Below are 21,853 nucleotides of genomic sequence, written 5' to 3' on the forward strand. Positions count from 1 at the left end.
ATTGTTCTATATACCTGCACACTGGGATTGGATAAATTTAGCGCCATCTCTAAAATATTGTTTACGTTTAATTTTCTATATACGTTTTTGCAATTATAGAAATTTGATAGGAATTAATATTATAAGAATAATATTATAAGATAAGAAAGTTTACCACAGATATCAATGATATATATAAATTTCTTTTGGTCTCTCTTTGTGAACAGAACATTTTTATTGGAGAAGAATGGTTCTGCTAACGCGAGTTTTAGGTTATTCGAGTAAGGTAATTTATAACTTATTCAATGCAATAAAATTCATATTTATTTAATTTAGATATGGTAATTTTAGAGTGAAAAAACTATAATAGATTAATAATATAAATTTTTAATTAACTAGCTACCAAGGAAATATAAACGCACAGGATTTATTGACAGTTTACGTATTTATGTAAGCGCTGGTTCTGGTGGTTCTGGGTTACATCGTTATGGTGGTTTAGGCGGAGCTGGAGGAAATGTATGTGTTGTTGCAAAAGAGGACTTAACGTTAAGAACTGTTAAAAATAAGATAGAAAATGTAAAGTTAAAAGCAGAATCAGGAGGTGAAAGTACCAAAAATGGAATTATTGGAACACCTGGAAAAGATTTAATTATAAAGATTCCAATTGGTGTGACTGTATATGATGATAGTCGCATTAAACTTGGTAATATACCCTTATAGTATAATATACACTTGGTAAGACTAATAATAGTTGTTTAAAAAAAGTTTATCCTTGTATGTTTATGAAAATTTAGGGGAACTAAATTCTGAAAATGAGAAATTAATAGTTGCAAAAGGTGGGCTAGGAGGAAGTGAAAATACAGGATATTGTGGACTTAAAGGTGAAAGGCGTGGCATAATACTTGATCTTAAGTTAATTGCTGATGTTGGTTTAATTGGTTTCCCTAATGCAGGAAAAAGTACACTTTTAAATGCAATTTCAAAAGCTAAGCCAAAAATTGCTGATTATCCATGTAAATATTATCTTATACGATACGTGTTATTTTTAAATAATAATTATCTAATTTTATTTATCTTATACATGTTTGTTTTCAGTTACAACTATTAAACCACAAATAGGTATTATAAATTATAATGACTACAGACAAATTTCTGTTGCTGATTTACCAGGTTTAATTGAAGGTGCACATGTAAATAAAGGAATGGGTTTTAATTTCTTAAAACATATAGAAAGAACAAAATTACTACTATTTGTTATAGACATTCAAGGATTTCAGATTTCTGTTAAACACCAATATAGATCTTGTTTAGAAACTGTACTTCTATTGAACAAAGAAATTGAGCTTTATAAACCTGATTTGTTAGATAAACCTGCAATGATTGTAATAAATAAAATGGATACAGAAGGGGCAAATGAAATTTATAAAGACATTAAACCAAAATTAAGTAATTTATCAGAAGCTTCCTTAGAATTTGATGAAGCTATGCAGTCAAAGAAGTTTTTGCAATTTGATGATATTCTGCCTACAGCTTTGATTAAAAAAGACGCAGATGACGTACAACGAATCAAAGAAAAAATACGATATATTATAGATAAATATGAAGAAATAAAAGCTTCTGATCAAAGTAACGAATCAAACGAAGATCGTTTATATGAAAAATTGAAACGTCAAATAAATCGACATGCACCTACGCTTCTATAATTTTTTGTCGTTTTAAAATCAGAAAACCTTTGGAAAGGATATAAAAAAACATACCATTTTGTAAGTTAAAAACAATGATGTAATAACATGCTCTAATCATCTTACAAAAATGTAACAGTAAATGTTATCACTTAAACTATCTAGTAAAGTTTTCTTTTTATCGGTATCCATTCACATTTTACATTTGCTGCTTGTACTCTTTGAATCCAATTTTCTCCAAATGAAGCTTTAGGTTCTATTTCCACTTTTTCAATTTCACATGGATCTGTAATAATATCTGTACCTGTAATCCATTTTTCTACTCCATTCCATGCTATCATTATCCCATTATCAGTGCATAATTTTGGTGGAGTTCTTATAAATTTATAACCTAATTCCGAGCATACAATACTTAATGCTTTGGCCAGTAAATTGTTACATGCAACTCCTCCAGAAATAACCTAATTAATAAGAAAAGAAAAATATTAAATTGCAATGTACATCATAGAACCTTCTTAATAATTTTCAAACATACCAATGTACGTTTGTTTTCAGGAAATAATGACATTTTCTCAATAAATTTCATTGCTCTTTGAGTTCTCTGACAGACATGTGTTATAGCAGCTAATTGGAATGCTGCACACAAATTATATACATCAGGAATCAGCATATCAGCAATTATATTATGTTTCTCTTCTTCAAATTGGATGTACCTTTTACATGTACTTTGTATCCCAGCAAAACTAAAATTACAATCATAAAGTCTTGTCATTATGGGTGAAAATGCAAACTGATTAATGTCTGTTGCTTTACTTGCTGCAATCTCTAGAGCTTGGCCTCCACTTAAGGTATTAAATTCTGGAATATTTCTTAATTTCAGTCTTCGTGCAATCTGTAAACATACCTCCCTGTTAACATTAGGTATGTATACCGCAGTTCACCAGAGTCCATAACTGCGAAAAGACCAGTTTTCGTTCTTCGCGCATCTCCAGTGCGCATCTTCGCCCTGATTGGCAACGAAGTGGAAAGCGATTGGCGGAGAGCTCGCTGCGTTCCCCCACCATCTTTCAACCTGCGCGTCGCAGTTATGGACTCTGGTGAACTGCGGTATATGTATATTGTAAATAATAGGTTAAAATAAATAATTGTTTACCTTATCAAACACTTCTCCAGGTGCATTGTCCTTAGTAGTTCCAAGTAAATAAAATTTATTTGTACTCTCAACAATTCCAAGTAAACAGTGACCCCCAGAGATTAATAAAACAAGATATGGAAAATCAACCTATACAGATAAAATAAAACACTTTAAATTTTATTTATTATTACTGTTTTATTATATTAATAATATTCAATAAACCTTTTCTTGTATTCTTGCTGTCAAAGCATGAGCTTCCATATGATGTATCGGTATAAAAGGTTTATTTCCAATTTTTGCCAAATATTTTCCAAACTTTGTTCCAATACCAAGAGACGGACGAATACCAGGCTTTACTGTTGTAGCTATAGCATCAACATCTCTTAATTTTAAATTTGCACTTTGTAAAGCATCCTCACAAACTTTGGTAATGTTATCCCTATGCAACATTTGGGCAATTGTAGGGATTATTCCTCCAAAACTAAAAGACATAAAATGATAATTATAGAAGAAGTAATGATGTTATATTAAGCTTATAATATTATCTGTATTAATATTAATTACTTTAAGTGGTTAAGCTGTTGAGAACTAATAGCTTCACCTAATATGGTACCTGTGCTATCAACAATTCCACAGCCTGTTTCATCACAGCTAGATTCCACTCCTAATATTATAGCTGGTTTATCAGGCTGAGAATTTTGCACCCTTTCTACATCATTTTTATATGAATGTAAAAATGCCCGTGTATTTATAAAATGTTTCTGTTGACATTTGTGAAATAAACGTATAGTCCAAGTCATGTTTCTCTACAAAACTAACTTCTTACAGCGTTGAATATTTTTACTTTTACTTATACAAGCAAGAATGTAAGTTTATAAATTATTGTCATGTCATAATCAGAACATGTAAAACCGCATAAACCATTTGCGTATCAAAGGTTATAATGAAATGTTTATGTCTATTTAAATATACATATACACATGTCGAATTCGATAGTGAATCGATACAAATCAACTTCAATTCGAGATTTGTTATCGATATGTCGAAAATAACAATCGATACAACCCACGCAAAGTTTGCTGTCGCGCAGCCATCATAGATATTGCAGCTTTCTCCAAAGTATCGGAAGCAATCGGAAGTTGGATGTACAATGTCGGAACAGTAAGTAACTACTTCTTTTATCATGATATATAAATATGTTTTGTAATTTTTATGTTCATCTTAATTATCTGCTTACCTTACGTAATCCCAGTAATAATGTTTCTTGTTGAAAAATAGGTGTTATCTATCTTAATAAACATGGAGGTTAGAGTTGCCACCACAAGTTAAAATGACGTATATTGTGTTTCTTCAAACATTATTCAATACACTCTTTTCTTTAGTTAATTTGTTTCTCATATATAATCGTATTTATAATATACAATATTATACCTTGAATATTTGCTACATACTGTTAAGATTTATTCCAATCTGAGAGCACCATTCGTTTGGTAAATCACTTGTTTGTATTGATCTCGTAAATTTTTTACCGATTTAAAATTAATTGTTTTGTGTGTGAATTGCAATTGAAAAATTTGTAGTTGATTAATATTATATTACATCATGTATACATATACCGTAAATATGGGAATTTCATACTTCATTGTACATCAATGCATTGTAACATTAAACAGTTGCTGTTTTTCTTTTTGGTAATTGTTAATGATTGTTTGTCTAGTGATGAAACTATATTGGATGAGGATCTTGGAGACGAAGAATATAATCTAGGCAATGATGAAGAAGAGGCTCTTTTAGCAGACGACTATGAACTGGATAGGGTGAGCATATTGCTGGACCATTATATTGTTATTAAATAAAAGTTAGAGTATTGTTATATACCATGTGATACATATGATACTACATTAGAAATTCTATAAAAGCTTAAGTTTTGATTACAGAGTCAAGAATTTTTAATCCATTTATGGTTCCATTATTTTGTGTAGAATTTGTTAAAATAGTTATTAAACTAATATGATTATTGAAATTATGAATTTATTGAAATTTTTCTTTTAAATCTTTTAAAAGATAATGGATTATTTAACATAAATGGATTAATTGCAACATGAATTATTTCCATGTGCTATATAAATAACATATTTTGGTGTAGAAGAAAATAATTTAATATTAATAACATTTCTTTATTTGCTTATGGCTTATATACATTGTGTGTAAGGTTGTAAGATATTAAGATGTATGGATACATCTTAAATTGTAACTTCATACTACATACTTTTTCATTGTATAAGGCTATTATGATTAAAACAAATCATTATTTCTTTGTATGTGCAGCTGCTTTGTGTATGAAATTTATGTGTTTATTAAAGTGTCCTATTTATGATATTAATTAACAAAGGGATTCCATCAAATTTGTAAATTTACATTGTAATATGTTTACTATAATAGATCATAATATCTAATATTGGAAATAAATGCGTGAAAATTATTCCATTTTTGCATAGCTGAAAATTTTGTATTTCAAATGTTATTGAATATTAATCTTGGGTTTATAAAATTTTATTGTAATGTTTTTTGATACAACTGTAACTAGGAAAACATGAAAATCCACTGTGAAGATGAAACATGAATTATGTAGAATAAGAATATAACATGCTCAGAATCAATACAGGGAAAATGAAATGCAATTTAATGTAAATTATTTTTGATATTCATATTGCATTATTAGTTATTGTGTTTCAGTTTACATGTTATGCAATGTAAATTTCATATTTAGATTCTTATTTTCTAGCAGACTGGTACAAATTCAACATTTTTTCTGTATCTATAAAGTTAAATATACTTATAAATAATCAGACTTTTATTGCATTAAATATCCTGGATAATGTAAGTTTAATATCTGTTTAAAACAAATGTATGTTTTGTCATATATTTCCTTTCCCCTGTTGTTTCAAAAACATAATATTAAAGATTGTAAACAAAATTGTTGTTAACAATGGGTCAGACCAATGGTATTATATACCAGTATTATATATAATTTCGTTAAAATGTTATTTACACAATTTCAACAAATTGTAGTTCAAAATATTTTTGAATTCTATTACTTACAATGTACATGTTGGTATACACATGTCCAGGTATAAACATCTTTGTTCCGAAGAATGTTTTAATGAAAATTTCGGACTCGGGGCAATGATACATCGTGAATTATTTCATTAAAACATTGTTTAAAAGTACGTCCAATTTTTTATACTATTAAAATAATATTGTAAGAAAGTTATACTGTTAATTTTCTAAAAACGGATTGTACCACTTTCTTTTTAGCATTTAAGATCATTTATCTGATTTTATTTTCATAAAAAGAAACAGTAGTATGAAATATTCTTAGTATTTATAAATGTAGCTGTTTATTAACGATAATGTTGATTGTTAAAATCTACTCATCATATGAAATAGTGTGCAAACGTAAAATGTATCATATTGTGATATATCATGCTGCTGTATTCTGAAGTTGTAATCCATTGTACTAAATATTTATAATAATTCTGTATCACGAAGTGGAAGACACGTTATCATTTCACTGAAGAAACATTCATGATTGTTCTAATCATTTGTTCGTATAGTACTACACCACTTCGCATATAGCTAGACACATATGCACACCTGTGTTTGATTACTCATCTGCATGAATTGAACTCGTGTTCTATGACGAGCATTAATGAAATAATTGCGTTTAAATCTTAGCGAAGTAAACTAAAACAAGAACAAAATAGAAAGAAAGAAAAAACAAAGCGATAGAGTTACAAGAAACTGGTATGGTGATGTGAAACCCAAACCTCTTGCGTATATCCGTTTTAATTATGAAAAAAAAAAAAAATAATAATAATAATTTCTTATGCATTTATAAATATATATTTTAATTAAGCGTAGATTGTAACGATCACGGCTAAATATCATATTTTCATTACAAATATTTGGCAATTTAATTCCCTGAGCAGCAGAATAGCTATAAGGGAGAAGAGGAGACAGATGATGTACTGGACTTAGGAGTTACCGACGGACTCGACGACTTAGATGGCGAAGATGAAAATATAGAGTTTAGTAGAAGCAAAACCGATAGACGCGATGATAATGATTTTTACGAGGACGGGGATCAGCTAGAGATTCAATCAAAGTATTACGAGCAAGATGAACTTAACGAGTACAAAAGCGAACAAACGCGTCAACACGATGAACATTCTGCGATCGATAGCGTTAACACTTCAAGTAACATTGGAAAGGGGGACTTGCGAGAGAAGTTGCAAAAGAATGCAAAAATCTATTCTGGAAATGGGCAAGGTTTGGAAGACGATGAATGCGAAGAGGCCAAGGAAAGAAGGAACAGATTTCAAAATGAAAGAACTATTGTTTCTCCGAAAATGAATAATAACATACCAGAAACTTTGGAGAACGTAGTAACAGCCGAACGTTCGTTCAGAGGCCGAGGAAGAGGTCGAAGCACAAGAGGAAGTCGCGGTGGAAGATTTAACATACAAAATACTGGAAATTTCAATCCAAGGTACACCTTTCTCTTTACTTCTGTTATACTAATTAGTTGTCGCGTCGGTCAACCTGTAAAGCTTATAGAATATATTCCAGGTTTAATAATGCGCGTAGCACAAACTTTGATGGTCAACCACCAGTGTGCAGACCTCCGCTGCTTGAAACGAGACCACCGTTTCTCCTTGGAGTACCAAGCAACATGCAGAATCAACAGATTATTTATCAACAACAAAATTCTCAAGTACAACCTTTCCAGCATTATTCTACAAATGGTCCACTTCCACCAGGTCCGACACATTTTCTAGACAACAGACCACAATTGAATCCTAATCAATTTCAAGGTCAAGTAGGAGGTCCTAGAGTAATTGGGCCGAGGATAGATTATGGGCACCGTGGTGGGTTGGCAGGACCAGGACCAGGAGCATCGTACAATCATCCTCCTAATCAACCACCATACGTCCAAATTCAACCGGGACCGTTTCAAAACTCCGGCGTGCTTATGCAAGACAACCAGCAACGATTGATGCAAAATAATCAAGGTCCGGTGTTGCAAGGAAATGCTGGAGGATCGCTTCTTGGAAATCTGAATTCAGTGGTACCACCTGGAACATCGGCGCCTTTGTTACAAGCTGGAAATCAGCCATTACCTATGCAAGGCTTTCCACGGCAAACATCTTCCCAGGGTCCACCGCTTATCAATCATCCAAACGTGCAAATACCCAATCAATCACCATTCGAAAATAGACCACCTTTTCAAGAGCCTCCGTTTGAAAATCGGCCTGTATACGATTCGAGGTCCGGCTATTCCGATCAAGTACCTACCAGCCAATTTAATACTAATACGTTACCTGTACCGCAACAGTCCACTTCCAATGTACCCAATGTACCTTTACCTCCAGGGCACAAGATTTTAATCAATCCTCACTTTCGAGGATCTGTTCAATCAACGAACGATGGTAAGTGCTTTAAAAAGCTTCTATCTACAAAATCATTTAATTCGTTGCTCATTTCACTCACGGTATTCTCTTCTAAATTCTAAACAGCAAGACTCATATGGGATTCCACCCAGCAACAGCAACAACAACCATCTTTGTCGTCTCAAATTCCTGGTAGTCAGTTTTCCCAGTCTGCTATCTCTTATCAAAATCAAAGTTCGTATAATCAAACACAACAAGGCTCGTCGCATTACCAACAAAATTATCAACAAAATAAGAGCGATGTAAGTATTCGTGACCCGTGTGTTTCCCAACGTTTTGGATAACACTCTGTAATTTATTTTACGTAGGATCCGTATGCATACTTTTCGGATGTATGGCAGGAAAACAAACCTCAGAAAAGTCAGAGTTCAGCACCGAGTAAGCAATATCCTTCGGATAGTAATTACCCACGGGAAAGTAGCTATGAATACAGTTCAAAGTATAAATCAGATCAGTGGGATCAAAAGGACAGTTACCAAGATGTAAGTAAAGTAGAAATTAGTAAAGAGGAATTTTAGTTGAAACATTTACTATTAAACACTAGGATCATAGAGGAGTTCATCAAAGTTATCGTGATCGAGATTTGTCATCGAAAACCAGGAGCGATCATGTTTCAAGAAGCAGAGCACCTTCGTCAAACTCATACCGTGATAATTACGACCAAAATCATGTACAGAAATCAAATAACAGATCTGCAAATCCATCGATAAGACCTAGATTACCGCAGAAAAGAATTCCCGACTCGTCGGATAGACCTTTACGAGATTTGAGCCCAAAGCGAATAAAACCTAGCAACAGAAATCTTCAAGAAGTACGAACGGTGGATACGTTGAATACTGTGGGCAATGAAAAAAAAGTATGCGCTTTCGTATGTATAATTTTGTTTCTTTTAGTATGATATACAGTTTTTCTATATAAACCATTTTAGGACGAAGATAATGACCCGGAAATGCAGGAGTATAGAAAAAAAATGGAAGAACAAAAGCGGCTCAGAGAAAAAATTTTACGTGAGAAGGAAAATAGGCGAAAAATGGCCGCAATGGAGAAACAAAATGAAGAGGCAAAAATCGACAGTACTACGCGTATGTATTATCTTCCCATAAGCTGCAGAAACAAATAATAATACTCAGAAATGTACTTGTACGTGCGTATTGTATTTTCTAGCAGGTGAAAATACGCAGGATACAAAATCTACGTCGACGCTTATGGGAGTTGTAAAAGATGCTTCCGTAAATAAAGGACACACCGGTGTTGGAAGAGTACGTGGTCGTCCTATGAATACACAAACTACAGAGGTACAACACTAAAATAGTCACTTCTTTTTTCAATTGTTAGCTATGTATGAAATTTGAAACGAGTGTCTTTTTTAAACATTTATTCTTATAGAAATAGCTAATAGTGTACGCAATCTCCATTTTTTGGGAGACAATTACAAGCAGTCTCTGCTTAATGCATGAATCAAGTAAAACGTGTTCACGTAGTAAAAATTTTATTTGTACATAATACGCGGAAATGGTATTCGTTTTTTGAATATATTGTACATAAATCTTAATATAGTGTACATATGTATTTGACGTATGTGCACACACAGGCGCATGTATATAAAAACAAATTATTTTGGTAATTACCAACTTCAAAGTTCTTTTTGTTGAATAGCAGAATGCGTTGTTGCATTTTCTAGCCACTAGGAAAAAAGGGTAAATCATTCTTAAGTATTTATTATTGTTCAAATGAGAGCATACAAATTTTAAACAAAATATTAATAAATAAAATATGTGTATATATATATTTGTATATATATACATACACATCTATTAGATTTTTCTGTATATTTTTTACACATGTTTCAATAAAATATATATTTTTAAATACTTTTTGTTCCTTTTCATTTCCTCCAAGTTTTGAGTTATTTCTTTTCTTTATATTTTATATCATCATTTCTTGTTCATTGTGTGTTGCTAACATTTATTCATGTAGTATAGCGTTTAAAACAAATGTTTATTCAATCGATCAATTCTTTTATTAATTAATTAATATAAATTTATATCAAATAATAATTAAGTATTTTTGTGTGTAAATTCATTAATTATGTTTTTCTGTTTAACGAGATTTAGTAATTTAACACATACATCTTGATTATTTTTGTTATAGGCTATGGAGAAACCATCGTGCATACGAATCGTTCGAACAGTACAAACTGTACAATCCAACGATTCTGTCGATTCTGCAAAAGACAGTAACGCAGGACACACGATTAACCAAGCCGGTGAACATGCAAAAGTCTTGAATTCTCAGACTGGAGCTAGAAGAATCGTAATCCAAAAATCCTTATCAAATACACAAAAAGTTGCTACCAGCATACAGAAAACGGTATCAAATCTGCAAAAGGGTCAACCGCCGGTACAAAAAGTAATTAATACTATGCAAGGTGGAGTTCAAAAAGTTGGACAAAGTCAGTCTGATGTGTTAAAAAAAATAACGAATACCGGGCAAAGAATTGGAGGTAATCCGCAAAGAATTGTTAAACAAAAGTCACCAGGAAATCTGCAGAAAAATGTAATTAACGTACAAGAAGTAACAAATGCTAATGCGCAAAAAGTTTTTGTTAATACACACAATAATCAAAGAGTTGTACTTCAAAAAGCGTCGACTCAACAAAAAAAAGTACCAGAAATAAAAACAAATACCGTGAGAGTAGAAAATTTAGCAGCAAGTACTTCTGAAGCGCAAATTAGGCGTATGTGTCAAAGCATCGGGACAATCGAGGTGACTATTTTTGCATGAAAACAAAATTTTAATGCTTATTGGCGATAGTATTGCAAATTTATAAAGCTTTGCGTATGGTGTTTATTTTTATTTTTAAAACCGTTTCTTTTTATAACTTTATTAAACTTTGTTTTTTTAATTATATTTTTGATCATTTTTGTCATGCTTGTTTTATTTGAAATATTCAATTATTTGTATTAATGACTATAATGTCCTTAAATGTTCTGTAAATTTCTTACCAAAGTATATTTAGTACAAGAAGTTGTATCCCAGTGTAATTGCAATAAGATCATTGTCTTAATTTCATTTTATGTTTATTTTATATTTAATAATGTGCAGTTATTTTCATAAGAAAATTAAAATGAGTTTTTCGTTTTTTTAATACAGTATCCTCTCGATAAATAATAAAGTTCAGGAATGTAGAGACCAGGTTTTTCAAGAAGTGGTTATTTATCGAATAGCCAGTATGTAAATTAAACGTAACGTTGTATAATGATAAAACAAGTTACGCGTGCACGAGTTTATAATTTGTGTAAATGTGAGACGTTCCTAACAATTTATTGAGCGGCTACTGTATTTTTTAATATGGTCTACATATAAAAGAATATATTGTTTGATTCCTACGATTTTGACTCTATTTTCTGTGATTTATCTCTTGACAATGGTATTAGTCATTTTTATTGCTTAATTTGTTATTATAATTTTATTATATTTGTAACCAATTTATCATATTGTTTCTTTTTTATTTTTATTTTTTTTAATAAAAACTATATTTCTTAATTTAATAATTATTTGCTTCTATTATTCCTGTTGTAGAGCATACAAATGGGCGAGCGTAGTGCAACAATTGTGTTTAAGACGCAGTCCGCTGCTATGGTGTTTCATAAAAAATATCAACGTAAAATGCTAGACCTTTCGCTGATAACAGTTCGCCTCGTATCGCAATCGAGCGGAATAAAGACCACAACTGGAATTGCGAAAGTTTCTTAAGGAAAATATCAAATGCATCTCTTCTAATATATCGCAACCAAAAATAAAAAAAAAAAAAGAAGAAAAAATATATAGTATTATTTGTAATTATGTTAAGTAAATAACGATCTTTCGATTCATTGATGCAGCCTGCATATAATTTAACATGCATTTTATATTTTGCGAGTTCTTTGTTCAAAACATACAATATGCAAAGACTTCAAAAGGAACATATTTTTGGCTGCAAATAAACTGTATAATATACCTTCACGAATGAAGGTAGAATAATTCAATTTGTATATATGTCAAATGCAATGTATATTTCATATGGAAATACATGTGGTAGATTTAATAATATATTATGCATTTAAATGCTACAGTTTAATGTGTAGCACAGTGCTAAGCTAATTAATTTATAATTTTAAGCACAGAAACATAACACATGTCATTATACAGGACATAAATTATACTTATAAATGAATGATGTGTAATACTTTAAATTTAAATATCATTAATGATAATTATATTTACAAAGCGTGTCTGTTAAACACTAATCATAATCCTATTTTAATGTGTACGTGTATACACCCTCACCAATCTTGTGTCGTAATATCACTTAAAAGTTAAATATTTTCTTTAACTTTAGTTAAGTTTATCGCCATCAGATGTACAACAATATTTTTAACACATTTATTGACATTTTGATGGAATATATTTATTTTACGCGAATAATGAAAGTCGGGCGGGGTGGGGAATATAAATCAGCCGCTTCACGGCGAAGCGCGTCAGTATGTCTTCTGACGCCGAAGAGGTAGGAGTGCGCTCCTGCTTTCGATCGCAGCGCCATCTATACAAAAATGGCGGAAACTATTCGACAACTTACCTATCGCCATCGGTCGGGAAAATATTTATCGACTGCAGTCGGTAAGTAGTTTCCATCACTTTGTATAGATGGCGCTAACCTCACTCTGGGGTGTCTGAAACCCCAAAAATTATGACAAAGGCATACCCGGTCCTTTTATATGTCTAATCACGGATTAGACTCTATGTACAAGACACTTCATGATCTTTTATGAAAAAAATACTTAGTAGATCAGTATTTGTCAATTTAATGTTTTAATTAAAAATCCGGGTTTCTTGAATTATTGTAAATGTACCAATATCGATATGGCTTCATCTGAACTTGATTGGGGTAAATATGTAGACGAGCAGGAAAAGTTATCTGCGAAGGTAATGTTTTTCTCCATATACACCACCGGCTTAACCTTATTTCTGTTTATTATTGTATGTATATATATACGTTCATCATTCGAGAAGATACTTTCATTCCATATCTCTATTGCGTGGTTTCATATTACTGCCATTTATTTAATAATGAAATTGATTTTAATTATTTTAAATGAGACAAACTTTTACGTTTGAATGTTGTATTTCAAAATCCTATATAACGACGCTTTTTTCTTGTACTGAAATTTTGTTGTTTCTTTTTTGTTTCATTCGATGTTTAATTCATTTGGTAGAAAACCATGTTGTTTGTTATTTTAATCATTATCAACAGGTGTCCAGCTTAAATTTAGACAAACCTGTTAAAGACAGCAATGCAAGTACAGACTCCAAGAGCGATGATGGAACAGACGAACAGATCTCTCCTGCAGAAAAATCTTTACTCCAAAAAATTATACGTAGGGGCTTGATGGAAACAACAAAGGATCTAGAGATACAAAGAAAAGATCCATCTTCCCCATTATACAGTGTCAAAACATTTGAAGCACTTCATCTGTTAGTATTTTTAGCTATTAACTCCTTTATATTAATACAGTCCTTTTTGAATTATACATTACAATATCCATTATAGTAAACCAGCCCTCTTAAAAGGAGTATATGCTCTGGGATTTAATGCCCCATCAAAAATTCAAGAAACTGCATTACCTACTTTGCTTGCTGATCCGTAAGTTTCTTTTGTAAATTAAAGTTTGTTTAAATATATATTAGATATAGAAAATATATGACAGATATAAAATGTGAAAAATTATTTGCAGGCCTCAGAATATGATTGCTCAGTCACAATCCGGAACTGGTAAAACAGCAGCCTTTGTGCTAGCAATGCTTAGTAGAGTTGATACTACTAAGAATTACCCTCAAGTACTTTGTTTATCGCCAACTTATGAATTAGCTATACAAACAGGAGAAGTAGCAGCATGCATGTCTGCATTTTGTAGTGAAATAAAAATAAAATATGCTGTTAGAGGAGAAGAAAGTAATATACGCTTAATATTAATTTTATCATTTTCAAACATACTTTTTAAATAGAAATTTAGTTTAATCCTTTTAATTATTTCAGTAAGTCGTGGATCAAAAATTACAGAACACATTATTATTGGAACTCCGGGAAAAGTATTAGATTGGGCTGTTAAATTCAAATTCTTTAGTTTAAGTAAAATATCGGTTTTCGTTTTGGATGAAGCAGACGTAATGATTGCAACACAAGGTCATCAGGATCAGTGCATTCGTATTCACAAGTAATGACTAACAGTACATTTCAGAGTTCAGATGTCACGTTTATCTTTTCGAATCTTTTATATTAAAATAATATTTACAGGCAACTCCCACGTACATGCCAGATGATGTTCTTTTCCGCAACTTATGAACCAGAAGTAATGAAATTTGCAGAAATTATAGTCAATAATCCTTTGATAATACGATTGTTGAAAGAAGAAGAGAGTTTAGATAACATTAAGCAATACTATGTGAGATGCAAAGATTTAGACGAAAAATATGCAGCTATTACTAATATTTATGGTGTAATAACAATAGGACAAGCAATTATTTTTTGTCACGTAAGATATTTCTAAATTTTCCATAGTTTAATATTATATTTACTTCGAAACTGTAAACATTATTTTACATTTAAATATAGACCAGAAGGACAGCCAATTGGTTGTCGGAAAGAATGACGAAAGATGGTCATGCGGTAGCTGTTTTATCCGGTGAATTAACTGTAGAACAAAGAATAACAGTTTTAGATCGATTTAGATCTGGTCTCGAAAAAGTTCTCATCACAACCAATGTCTTGGCCAGAGGTAATAACCAGCTGTTCATTTGCAGTTGTTAAACGTTTAAAGAATCATAACCATTTGGTATTGTTTATAGGTATCGATATTGAACAAGTAACTATAGTAGTAAATTTCGATCTTCCAATGGATCAAAATCGACAGGCAGATTGTGAAACGTACTTACACCGGATCGGTCGAACAGGACGATTCGGTAAATCTGGAATTGCTATTAACCTAATAGATTCACCACATGCAATGCAACTTTGCAAAGATATAGAAAAACATTTTGGAAAGAAAATACATTATCTTGATGCGGAAGATGCAGATGAAATAGAAAAAATTGGAGCCTAGATTGATATGTAAGAGATACAATTATGCTTTCTATTAAATAGGCGTAAATATATTGTAATACTTCTTTTAAAAAATAGACATTTGTATTCTTAATATCTGATCTTTGTATGTCTTTCCAAAGCACATTTTTGGTGAATATTACACATTTATTTTTCACGATAATTATATAACTCCGATTGTTGTCTATTGAATTAAGATGCTGTAATTAGATGACAAATATTACAGAATAATAAAAAAATATACACAATAAAGATGGTATTTTTATATGTTACATAATAAAAAAAGAATGATTTGTGCAAGGAAATGTTACAGTATACGTGTTTTGGTACGATTATGACTTATTTAATTAGATTTTAATCATTATGCATTCTAATAAAATATTTATATTGAAAGAATATCACAATGGCAGTGATAAGAGGGAAAAACTTGTTTTTAATAGGAGGGTCATTAGGTTCTTTAAAAAACAACAATAATATTACTCTTTAAACATACATTTATTAAAACTAAAAAATGGAAAATAAATTGCAATATTTAAAAGAAATGCATCAGACAATGTGGGTTTTTAACTTATTGCAATGCATACGTTTGTACACTTGTATTCTATTTCACCCCTACAGATGAAAAATTATATAAAAATGCATCAGAGGATATTGGTATTTCGACCCTTCTTATGATTTCCGAAGAATATTTTTTTACAATTCCTTACTAATAGAGTGAAAAAATGCAATTAATTTAATAAACATTCTAATATAATAGTTTTTTTACATGAAGAAGACAACGGCGAACAATGTGTATTAACTCAAACGTTTCATAGATTTTATAATTCATTTTCTTTTTTTACTCAAAATTTCTGTTATTTCTCTTACATGTTATAATTTGTTACATTATGTTACGTAACGGCAGAGTAAGTTGTTGGCATAAAATATATTTAAGTGAAAAAGTAACTTTCGTTGTAGCATGTATCCAATGAAACGATAATGCTCGAAATGCAGAAAGAAAATACAAAAACAAATGATTCTAGAACAAATATTTTAACGCACAGGCAAAAACTTAGTCTCTATGTCTTCATCTTCTGTTTTAAAGTACAACTGTTTCTAAGCGTTCCGCTTTTTTCGATTATTCAATCGGCACATTATAGTCGTGTTATTTGCAATACGAACCGCAATGTATAACACACAATTAATATCGTGATTGAATTGTAATGTTGCCAAACGTTAATTACTGTACGAAATTCAGTCTTTGTACGGGATTTCACTCAATTACATGCCCATGCCTCCCATACCACCCATACCACCCATTCCACCCATTCCACCACCGCCCATTGGCATCTGAGGTTCTTCTTTCGGCAATTCAGCCACTACCGCTTCCGCCGTCGTAAGTAACGACGCAACACCCGCGGCATCGGTAAGCGCTGTACGGACTACCTTAGTTGGGTCAATGATACCTTTTTCAATCATATCAACATATTCATCATTCAATGCGTCATAACCGAGATTGCTTTCACTGACTTTCGCTACCACAACACTAGCGTCCACTCCTGCATTCTGAGCAATCTGCAAACATGGCATACGTAATGCACTTGCCACTATCTTAATACCCGTTTCTTGATCACTATTTAATGCTTTCATACTACGAAGGGCTGGAATACATCTCAAAAGGGCGGTTCCACCTAATAAAACAAAGATATTAAAATTTTAATTGTTAAATAAAATTATTCTACTTTCAGATATACTTTTCGAGAAAAGGAATATTTACCTCCAGGAACAATGCCTTCTTCCACTGCAGCACGAGTAGCATTAAGAGCATCGTGAACGCGATCTTTCTTTTCATTAACTTCCACTTCGCTGCTTCCGCCGACTCTTAAAACTGCAACTCCTGATGCCAATCTTGCCAAACGCTCTTGTAATTTTTCTTTTTCATAGTCAGATGTTGTATTGGCAATCTGATCTCTAATTACATCTGCTCTGTGTTCAATATCATTCTTCTTGCCTTTGCCTTTCAGAAGGAGCGTATCATCTTTTGTAATTACAACTTCGCCTACTTCACCCAAATCAGATAACTGTACATTTTCTATCTTAACGAGATTCGCATCATCGCCAAACACGATTCCTCCAGTCGCGATAGCCATATCCTGAAGCGTCGCCTTTCTATTATCTCCAAAACCAGGGGCTTTAACTGCAGCTACTTGCAAACCGATTTTCAATCTGTTCACTACAAGCGTCGATAAAGCCTCTCCATCAATATCTTCTGCTATGATAACAAGTGGTTTTCTCTGTGAGTTTGCTAATTCTAATGCAGGAATAATGGACTGTACGGAGGATATCTTTTTTTCGCTATAAAGTAACAGTGCATCCTGGAATTCAACTTTTGCTCCTTTACTAGAGTTTATGAAGTAGGGAGATATGTAGCCCCTATCAAATTTCATTCCTTCTATAACTTCTAGTTCGTCGTATAATGTTTTACCATCTTTTACAGTGATCACCCCTTCTTTTCCAACTTTTTTCATAGCATCAGAAATAAGATTACCAATGGCTTTATCACCATTGGCTGAAATAGTTGCTACTTGTGCTATTTCCTCTGGTGTTGTCACCGGTTTACTCAATGCCTTCAATTCATCTTTGACTTTATCAACAGCCAACATAACACCTACAATACATTTATTATTTGGTAAGAAACACATTTTATGATAAAAATGTAAGAACAATTCATATATATATATTGTTACATTTACCTCTTCTTATTTCTACAGGATTGGCACCTTTACTAATTTTTTCAAAACCATCTTTAGCAATGGCTCTAGCCAAAACTGTCGCTGTAGTTGTCCCATCACCTGCTTCTTCATTTGTGTTATTCGCTACGTCTTGCACCAGTTTTGCTCCAATATTTTGGAACTTATCTTTTAGTTCCACTCCCTTAGCTACCGTGACACCATCTTTGGTAATTTTTGGACTTCCCCAACTTTGTTCTAAGATAACATTACGTCCCTTTGGACCCATCGTTACTGCAACAGCATCCGCTAATATATCTACACCTTGTAACATAAGAGCCCTAACTTCTGATCCAAAACGGACATCTTTAGCATATGAACGGGCTTGTAGTTGCCGCAAAGCTGTGCTACGCAAAACAGTTGGTAATCTATGCATCTGAAAAGAAAAAGAAATAATTGTTTTATAAAAATAATTATTTCGAAATATTTAAAAATGCATAAATATTAATTTGATATAAATGATCGTAACATTGAAAAATTAAAACGATGGTTTTCGTAAGCAGACATGGTTATGTAAACTACCGCGTGGATAATGAACAGATAACGTTTGGCGTCAATTAATTTAAACAACTTAAAAAATGTTTCTCTTGAAGATTAAAAAAATTATTTCTTTGCTTTTCGTCCATTTTTTTTTTACATCATACATGATTTATAGCGTAATATTACATGTATCTTACATCGCCGGTTTGCTGGAGAATAAATTATAAAATAAAAGATGATTACAGCACAAAATATCTAAGAAATTTAAACAAACTAAAACGATCAAAAATAATTTTAACCGAACGTACAATCATGAGCACATTCTTCTCGTTTTTTATTCAATATCTTTGGTTATACTTTTAGAAGCATGCAACATCTTTAAAAGAACACGAAGTCTTAATTTATCAAAGGAACAAATTGCAATGTAAGATTATTTTGATAAAAGAATGCATTAAGATATAATAATAAAGAATATAAAATGAGTATAGGAAAGGTAAGTTACTTCAGACACAATTTAGCCGGTTAATAATATTGATCAATTGATTTACACTTTACACGAGAAGAACGAGCAAAATTTTCCGAGAAACATTTACCTTTATTTAATGGAAAAGGAAAAGTTGTTGGTTAAGATATTCTAGTCACAAAAGTAATTGAAAATCGTCGCAGCGTGATCACACGTTGTCTTGCCAGCAGAATGAAATGTGCGAGAGCTTGCGCTATCACATGGGATTGCTCCCCTCTGCTCCCCTCTTTCTTCATCCCATTCTAACCTAACCCCAAGTGGTATTTGATTAAGAAACTTATCAAAATTCTCGATAAATTTAAATGAAATAAAGTAGGAAATCAGATGAAAATTTCATAGCTAGTTTTATTATTTTTTACGTAACATTTGATACATCAATCCCATCGTTACATTATTTTCTTGGTAAAGAATTATGTTTCTAGAATGTACGAGAACAAGTGTGATGCAATCGTTTAGCGTACACCAATCACCTTCGTTGATATACCGGCGATTCATTCTTAACCATGCTGCTTTTTAATCTTAAAACCGGTATTATCGACCTATGACCAAATATAAAACGATTTGAATTTTACCAAGGAATATACATTCGTTTTCTATTAAAATATTGAAAGCATTTTATTCATTTCAAATTACATATTCTCAGTTAACTTTGCGCCATTTAAGTTTTATTTTCTTCCTTTTTCATTCTTTTGTCTTACTTATTTGGACAAACAATTTGTCGAATGTAATATAAAATTAGATTGAGCAAGAACATTTTTTTCTGATTACAGAGTACAATATACATATATAGTCTAAATATAGAGGTTAATATTTCATGATATTTTTAATATTCTCTGATATGTCTTATCATTGATACATTTGTTATTGAGACGCAAATTTAAATAACATTATCATCCAACAAATAGATCAAGCTTTATTTTATGTTATATTTTATTAGTAACTTAATTCAAGAACTTCTAGAATAAAACAGTTTATAATAGATATACAGAATTCAAGTAAAACTCAGTGATAAGTTGTTTCCCAAATTTATAGACTTCAATAGAAGATATTGAGTAAGAATTATAAAATCTGTAAGAGGTAAAATAGATATTGTCTTTCTTTATTCATAATTATTTTTTTTTATTTGTCACAGTAATTCGTGTACGTTTTTCATTGATTCGAAATAAAAATGATTTACAATGGCATCCACGTGGTCAAAGATATTCGAGCGTCATCTTGTGGCAGACTTCGACCGCATGTGAATAAATACTTTTTACGTAACCAATAGACGGAATTCTTGTTCGAATCGATGAACGCATGGCGGGGCAGAAATAGAGAGGGGGAGAGTCGGAATCTTCGAGAAAAGCAGAGCACCGCTCGTCTTTGCCATATAGGTTGCACAACGTGCTCGACCACGTTTGCCGGATAGATCGTTTTAATTCGTATCTTTGATAACACGTTTTAAAGCAATGGTAAGAATACATCATTTTTGATATTTTAAATTATTTATCTATGATTCGTATGTATAGAATAATAAGTTATTTTTGCAACATTTCTGAAATATTTTTTAAGATAACCTTCAAGGAAATTATTAACTAAATAGATATATTTTCTATATTAAACTTGTTAAGTTTAAATTTATAGTTGATATATGTAAATGTGTTCATGATATATGTTTACGATACAATGTTCTTTTGTTTGAAGTAGTAATTTCAATGATCTTTTGTTTTATAATCTTTATTCCATGGCCGGTGTCGAATATTTTTTGTTTAAAAAAAAAAGAAACAAATGACGGTAAAACAGTCGATAAAACAAAAAACAAGAAATTGATTTTATAAAATTGTGTTTCTTGTTATTGATTTGTTGCTTGCTGTTGTATAATTTCTTTCAATTCAGCACGTTTGACCAATTTTAAATATTACGAAAAGCTACACAGAATTGCACCATGCAGGATCTCAAAGTAATTAATTTTCAAGAAATGTGATTCAAGTACATGCTGACTACATTTAATTGTAATTTCTATATTTTCTGATATTTTTGTTTTCATTTGAATATTTCTAGGCTGCAGTCAGTGCCATTAAAAGGCTTGTACCTCTCTTCGATAGAGTTCTTATACAAAGAGCAGAAGCTGCAACAAAAACAAAAGGTGGTATCGTCTTACCAGAAAAGGCTCAAGCTAAAGTTTTACAAGGAACAGTTGTAGCAATAGGACCAGGACAACGAAATGAGGTATGCGATAAACATTTTACATCAATAAAAATAATGAAATTGACATCATAAAACTAATAGCTATTGTTTATTTTTTAGAAAGGAGAACATATTCCTCTAACTATCAAAGTTGGTGATGTTGTTTTACTGCCAGAATATGGTGGAACCAAGGTGGAATTAGAAGAAAATAAAGAATTGCATTTATTCCGCGAATCGGATATATTGGCAAAATTGGAAGTTTAAATTTTTGTTAGGTTTAAGTTTATAATTTTCCAAATGCTACAAATTGTTCCCTAAGAAATCCAGAGATAAAAAATAAGATGATAGTTAATCTTATGTATAGTTTAGCGTTTATCTTTGAGTCATAAAATTGTATTATTCCTACTGTGTCTGTTGTTTAATGTAAGTATCATGATTTCATATTTACATACATACAAAAGAAAGAATA

The 21,853-nt window shown here is 31.5% G+C and overlaps 6 protein-coding genes across 8 annotated transcripts; 4 read left to right on the forward strand and 2 right to left on the reverse strand.

Moving 5' to 3' along the window:
* The first annotated feature begins 40 nt into the window (after window positions 1-40).
* LOC117607383 (GTP-binding protein 10 homolog) lies at window positions 41-3,595 on the forward strand. The gene is made up of 5 exons (XM_034331022.2): window positions 41-265; window positions 379-682; window positions 774-992; window positions 1,075-1,742; window positions 2,217-3,595. Exons 1-4 carry the CDS (start codon window positions 227-229, stop codon window positions 1,680-1,682), a joined length of 1,170 nt encoding a protein of 389 aa, XP_034186913.1. The 5' UTR covers window positions 41-226; the 3' UTR covers window positions 1,683-1,742; window positions 2,217-3,595.
* Window positions 1,740-3,596, reverse strand: Tcs4 (Threonyl-carbamoyl synthesis 4). The gene is made up of 5 exons (XM_034331021.2): window positions 3,361-3,596; window positions 3,019-3,277; window positions 2,815-2,943; window positions 2,197-2,553; window positions 1,740-2,122 (listed from the first exon to the last, which is right to left on the reverse strand). The coding sequence occupies exons 1-5, from the start codon at window positions 3,594-3,596 to the stop codon at window positions 1,823-1,825; spliced, it is 1,281 nt and encodes a 426-aa protein (XP_034186912.1). The 3' UTR covers window positions 1,740-1,822.
* A 216-nt stretch (window positions 3,597-3,812) lies between these two features.
* LOC117607377 (uncharacterized) lies at window positions 3,813-12,097 on the forward strand. 2 transcript variants are annotated; one of them, XM_034331008.2, is made up of 11 exons: window positions 3,813-3,957; window positions 4,514-4,613; window positions 6,789-7,348; window positions 7,429-8,288; window positions 8,376-8,551; window positions 8,618-8,791; window positions 8,854-9,165; window positions 9,238-9,391; window positions 9,474-9,604; window positions 10,461-11,075; window positions 11,892-12,097. In XM_034331008.2, exons 1-11 carry the CDS (start codon window positions 3,947-3,949, stop codon window positions 12,063-12,065), a joined length of 3,267 nt encoding a protein of 1,088 aa, XP_034186899.1. In that variant the 5' UTR covers window positions 3,813-3,946; the 3' UTR covers window positions 12,066-12,097. The 2 variants fall into 2 exon arrangements, with proteins under 2 accessions (XP_034186899.1, XP_034186900.1); XM_034331009.2 differs by having other exon boundaries at window positions 9,477-9,604.
* Window positions 12,098-13,075: 978 nt separating this feature from the next.
* Dbp80 (putative ATP-dependent RNA helicase Dbp80) lies at window positions 13,076-15,665 on the forward strand. Its single transcript, XM_034331019.2, has 8 exons — window positions 13,076-13,274; window positions 13,603-13,823; window positions 13,900-13,992; window positions 14,084-14,301; window positions 14,386-14,563; window positions 14,644-14,881; window positions 14,962-15,124; window positions 15,195-15,665. The coding sequence occupies exons 1-8, from the start codon at window positions 13,212-13,214 to the stop codon at window positions 15,446-15,448; spliced, it is 1,428 nt and encodes a 475-aa protein (XP_034186910.1). The 5' UTR covers window positions 13,076-13,211; the 3' UTR covers window positions 15,449-15,665.
* Window positions 15,666-15,923: 258 nt separating this feature from the next.
* On the reverse strand, window positions 15,924-19,447 carry LOC117607379 (heat shock protein 60A). The gene is made up of 4 exons (XM_034331012.2): window positions 19,289-19,447; window positions 18,180-18,591; window positions 17,204-18,094; window positions 15,924-17,117 (listed from the first exon to the last, which is right to left on the reverse strand). Exons 2-4 carry the CDS (start codon window positions 18,589-18,591, stop codon window positions 16,708-16,710), a joined length of 1,713 nt encoding a protein of 570 aa, XP_034186903.1. The 5' UTR covers window positions 19,289-19,447; the 3' UTR covers window positions 15,924-16,707.
* Window positions 19,448-20,508: 1,061 nt separating this feature from the next.
* LOC117607304 (10 kDa heat shock protein, mitochondrial) lies at window positions 20,509-21,790 on the forward strand. Of its 2 annotated transcripts, none has more exons than XM_034330852.2 (3): window positions 20,509-20,669; window positions 21,259-21,426; window positions 21,505-21,790. In XM_034330852.2, the coding sequence occupies exons 1-3, from the start codon at window positions 20,667-20,669 to the stop codon at window positions 21,646-21,648; spliced, it is 315 nt and encodes a 104-aa protein (XP_034186743.1). In that variant the 5' UTR covers window positions 20,509-20,666; the 3' UTR covers window positions 21,649-21,790. The 2 variants fall into 2 exon arrangements, with proteins under 2 accessions (XP_034186743.1, XP_034186742.1); XM_034330851.2 differs by lacking the exon at window positions 20,509-20,669 and adding an exon at window positions 21,004-21,157.
* Window positions 21,791-21,853: the final 63 nt, after the last annotated feature.

The sequence above is a fragment of the Osmia lignaria genome, chromosome 14 (assembly GCF_051020975.1).
Source record: "Osmia lignaria lignaria isolate PbOS001 chromosome 14, iyOsmLign1, whole genome shotgun sequence".
In the NCBI taxonomy this organism is placed as follows: domain Eukaryota; kingdom Metazoa; phylum Arthropoda; class Insecta; order Hymenoptera; family Megachilidae; genus Osmia; species Osmia lignaria.

What these genes read in the sequence shown, in the direction of transcription:
- LOC117607383 (XM_034331022.2), top strand. Translation starts at nt 227, where the DNA reads ATGGTTCTGCTAACGCGAGTTTTAGGTTATTCGAGTAAG. An exon ending in TTTTAGGTTATTCGAGTAAG is followed by an intron (nt 266 to 378) that starts GTAATTTATAAC and finishes TTAATTAACTAG; the next exon opens with CTACCAAGGAAATATAAACG. An exon ending in AAAAATTGCTGATTATCCAT is followed by an intron (nt 993 to 1,074) that starts GTAAATATTATC and finishes GTTTGTTTTCAG; the next exon opens with TTACAACTATTAAACCACAA.
- Tcs4 (XM_034331021.2), bottom strand. Translation starts at nt 3,596, where the DNA reads ATGACTTGGACTATACGTTTATTTCACAAATGTCAACAGAAACATTTT. An exon ending in CAACAGCTTAACCACTTAAA is followed by an intron (nt 3,278 to 3,360) that starts GTAATTAATATT and finishes TATGTCTTTTAG; the next exon opens with TTTTGGAGGAATAATCCCTA. An exon ending in CTGGAGAAGTGTTTGATAAG is followed by an intron (nt 2,554 to 2,814) that starts GTAAACAATTAT and finishes GTATGTTTACAG; the next exon opens with ATTGCACGAAGACTGAAATT.
- LOC117607377 (XM_034331008.2), top strand. An exon ending in ACGACTATGAACTGGATAGG is followed by an intron (nt 4,614 to 6,788) that starts GTGAGCATATTG and finishes TTCCCTGAGCAG; the next exon opens with CAGAATAGCTATAAGGGAGA. An exon ending in AAAAATCGACAGTACTACGC is followed by an intron (nt 9,392 to 9,473) that starts GTATGTATTATC and finishes TGTATTTTCTAG; the next exon opens with CAGGTGAAAATACGCAGGAT.
- Dbp80 (XM_034331019.2), top strand. Translation starts at nt 13,212, where the DNA reads ATGGCTTCATCTGAACTTGATTGGGGTAAATATGTAGACGAGCAGGAA. An exon ending in AGGAAAAGTTATCTGCGAAG is followed by an intron (nt 13,275 to 13,602) that starts GTAATGTTTTTC and finishes CATTATCAACAG; the next exon opens with GTGTCCAGCTTAAATTTAGA. An exon ending in ACATTTGAAGCACTTCATCT is followed by an intron (nt 13,824 to 13,899) that starts GTTAGTATTTTT and finishes TATCCATTATAG; the next exon opens with TAAACCAGCCCTCTTAAAAG.
- LOC117607379 (XM_034331012.2), bottom strand. Translation starts at nt 18,591, where the DNA reads ATGCATAGATTACCAACTGTTTTGCGTAGCACAGCTTTGCGGCAACTA. An exon ending in TCCTGTAGAAATAAGAAGAG is followed by an intron (nt 18,095 to 18,179) that starts GTAAATGTAACA and finishes AATGTATTGTAG; the next exon opens with GTGTTATGTTGGCTGTTGAT. An exon ending in AGAAGGCATTGTTCCTGGAG is followed by an intron (nt 17,118 to 17,203) that starts GTAAATATTCCT and finishes TTGTTTTATTAG; the next exon opens with GTGGAACCGCCCTTTTGAGA.
- LOC117607304 (XM_034330851.2), top strand. An exon ending in GACCAGGACAACGAAATGAG is followed by an intron (nt 21,427 to 21,504) that starts GTATGCGATAAA and finishes TTTATTTTTTAG; the next exon opens with AAAGGAGAACATATTCCTCT.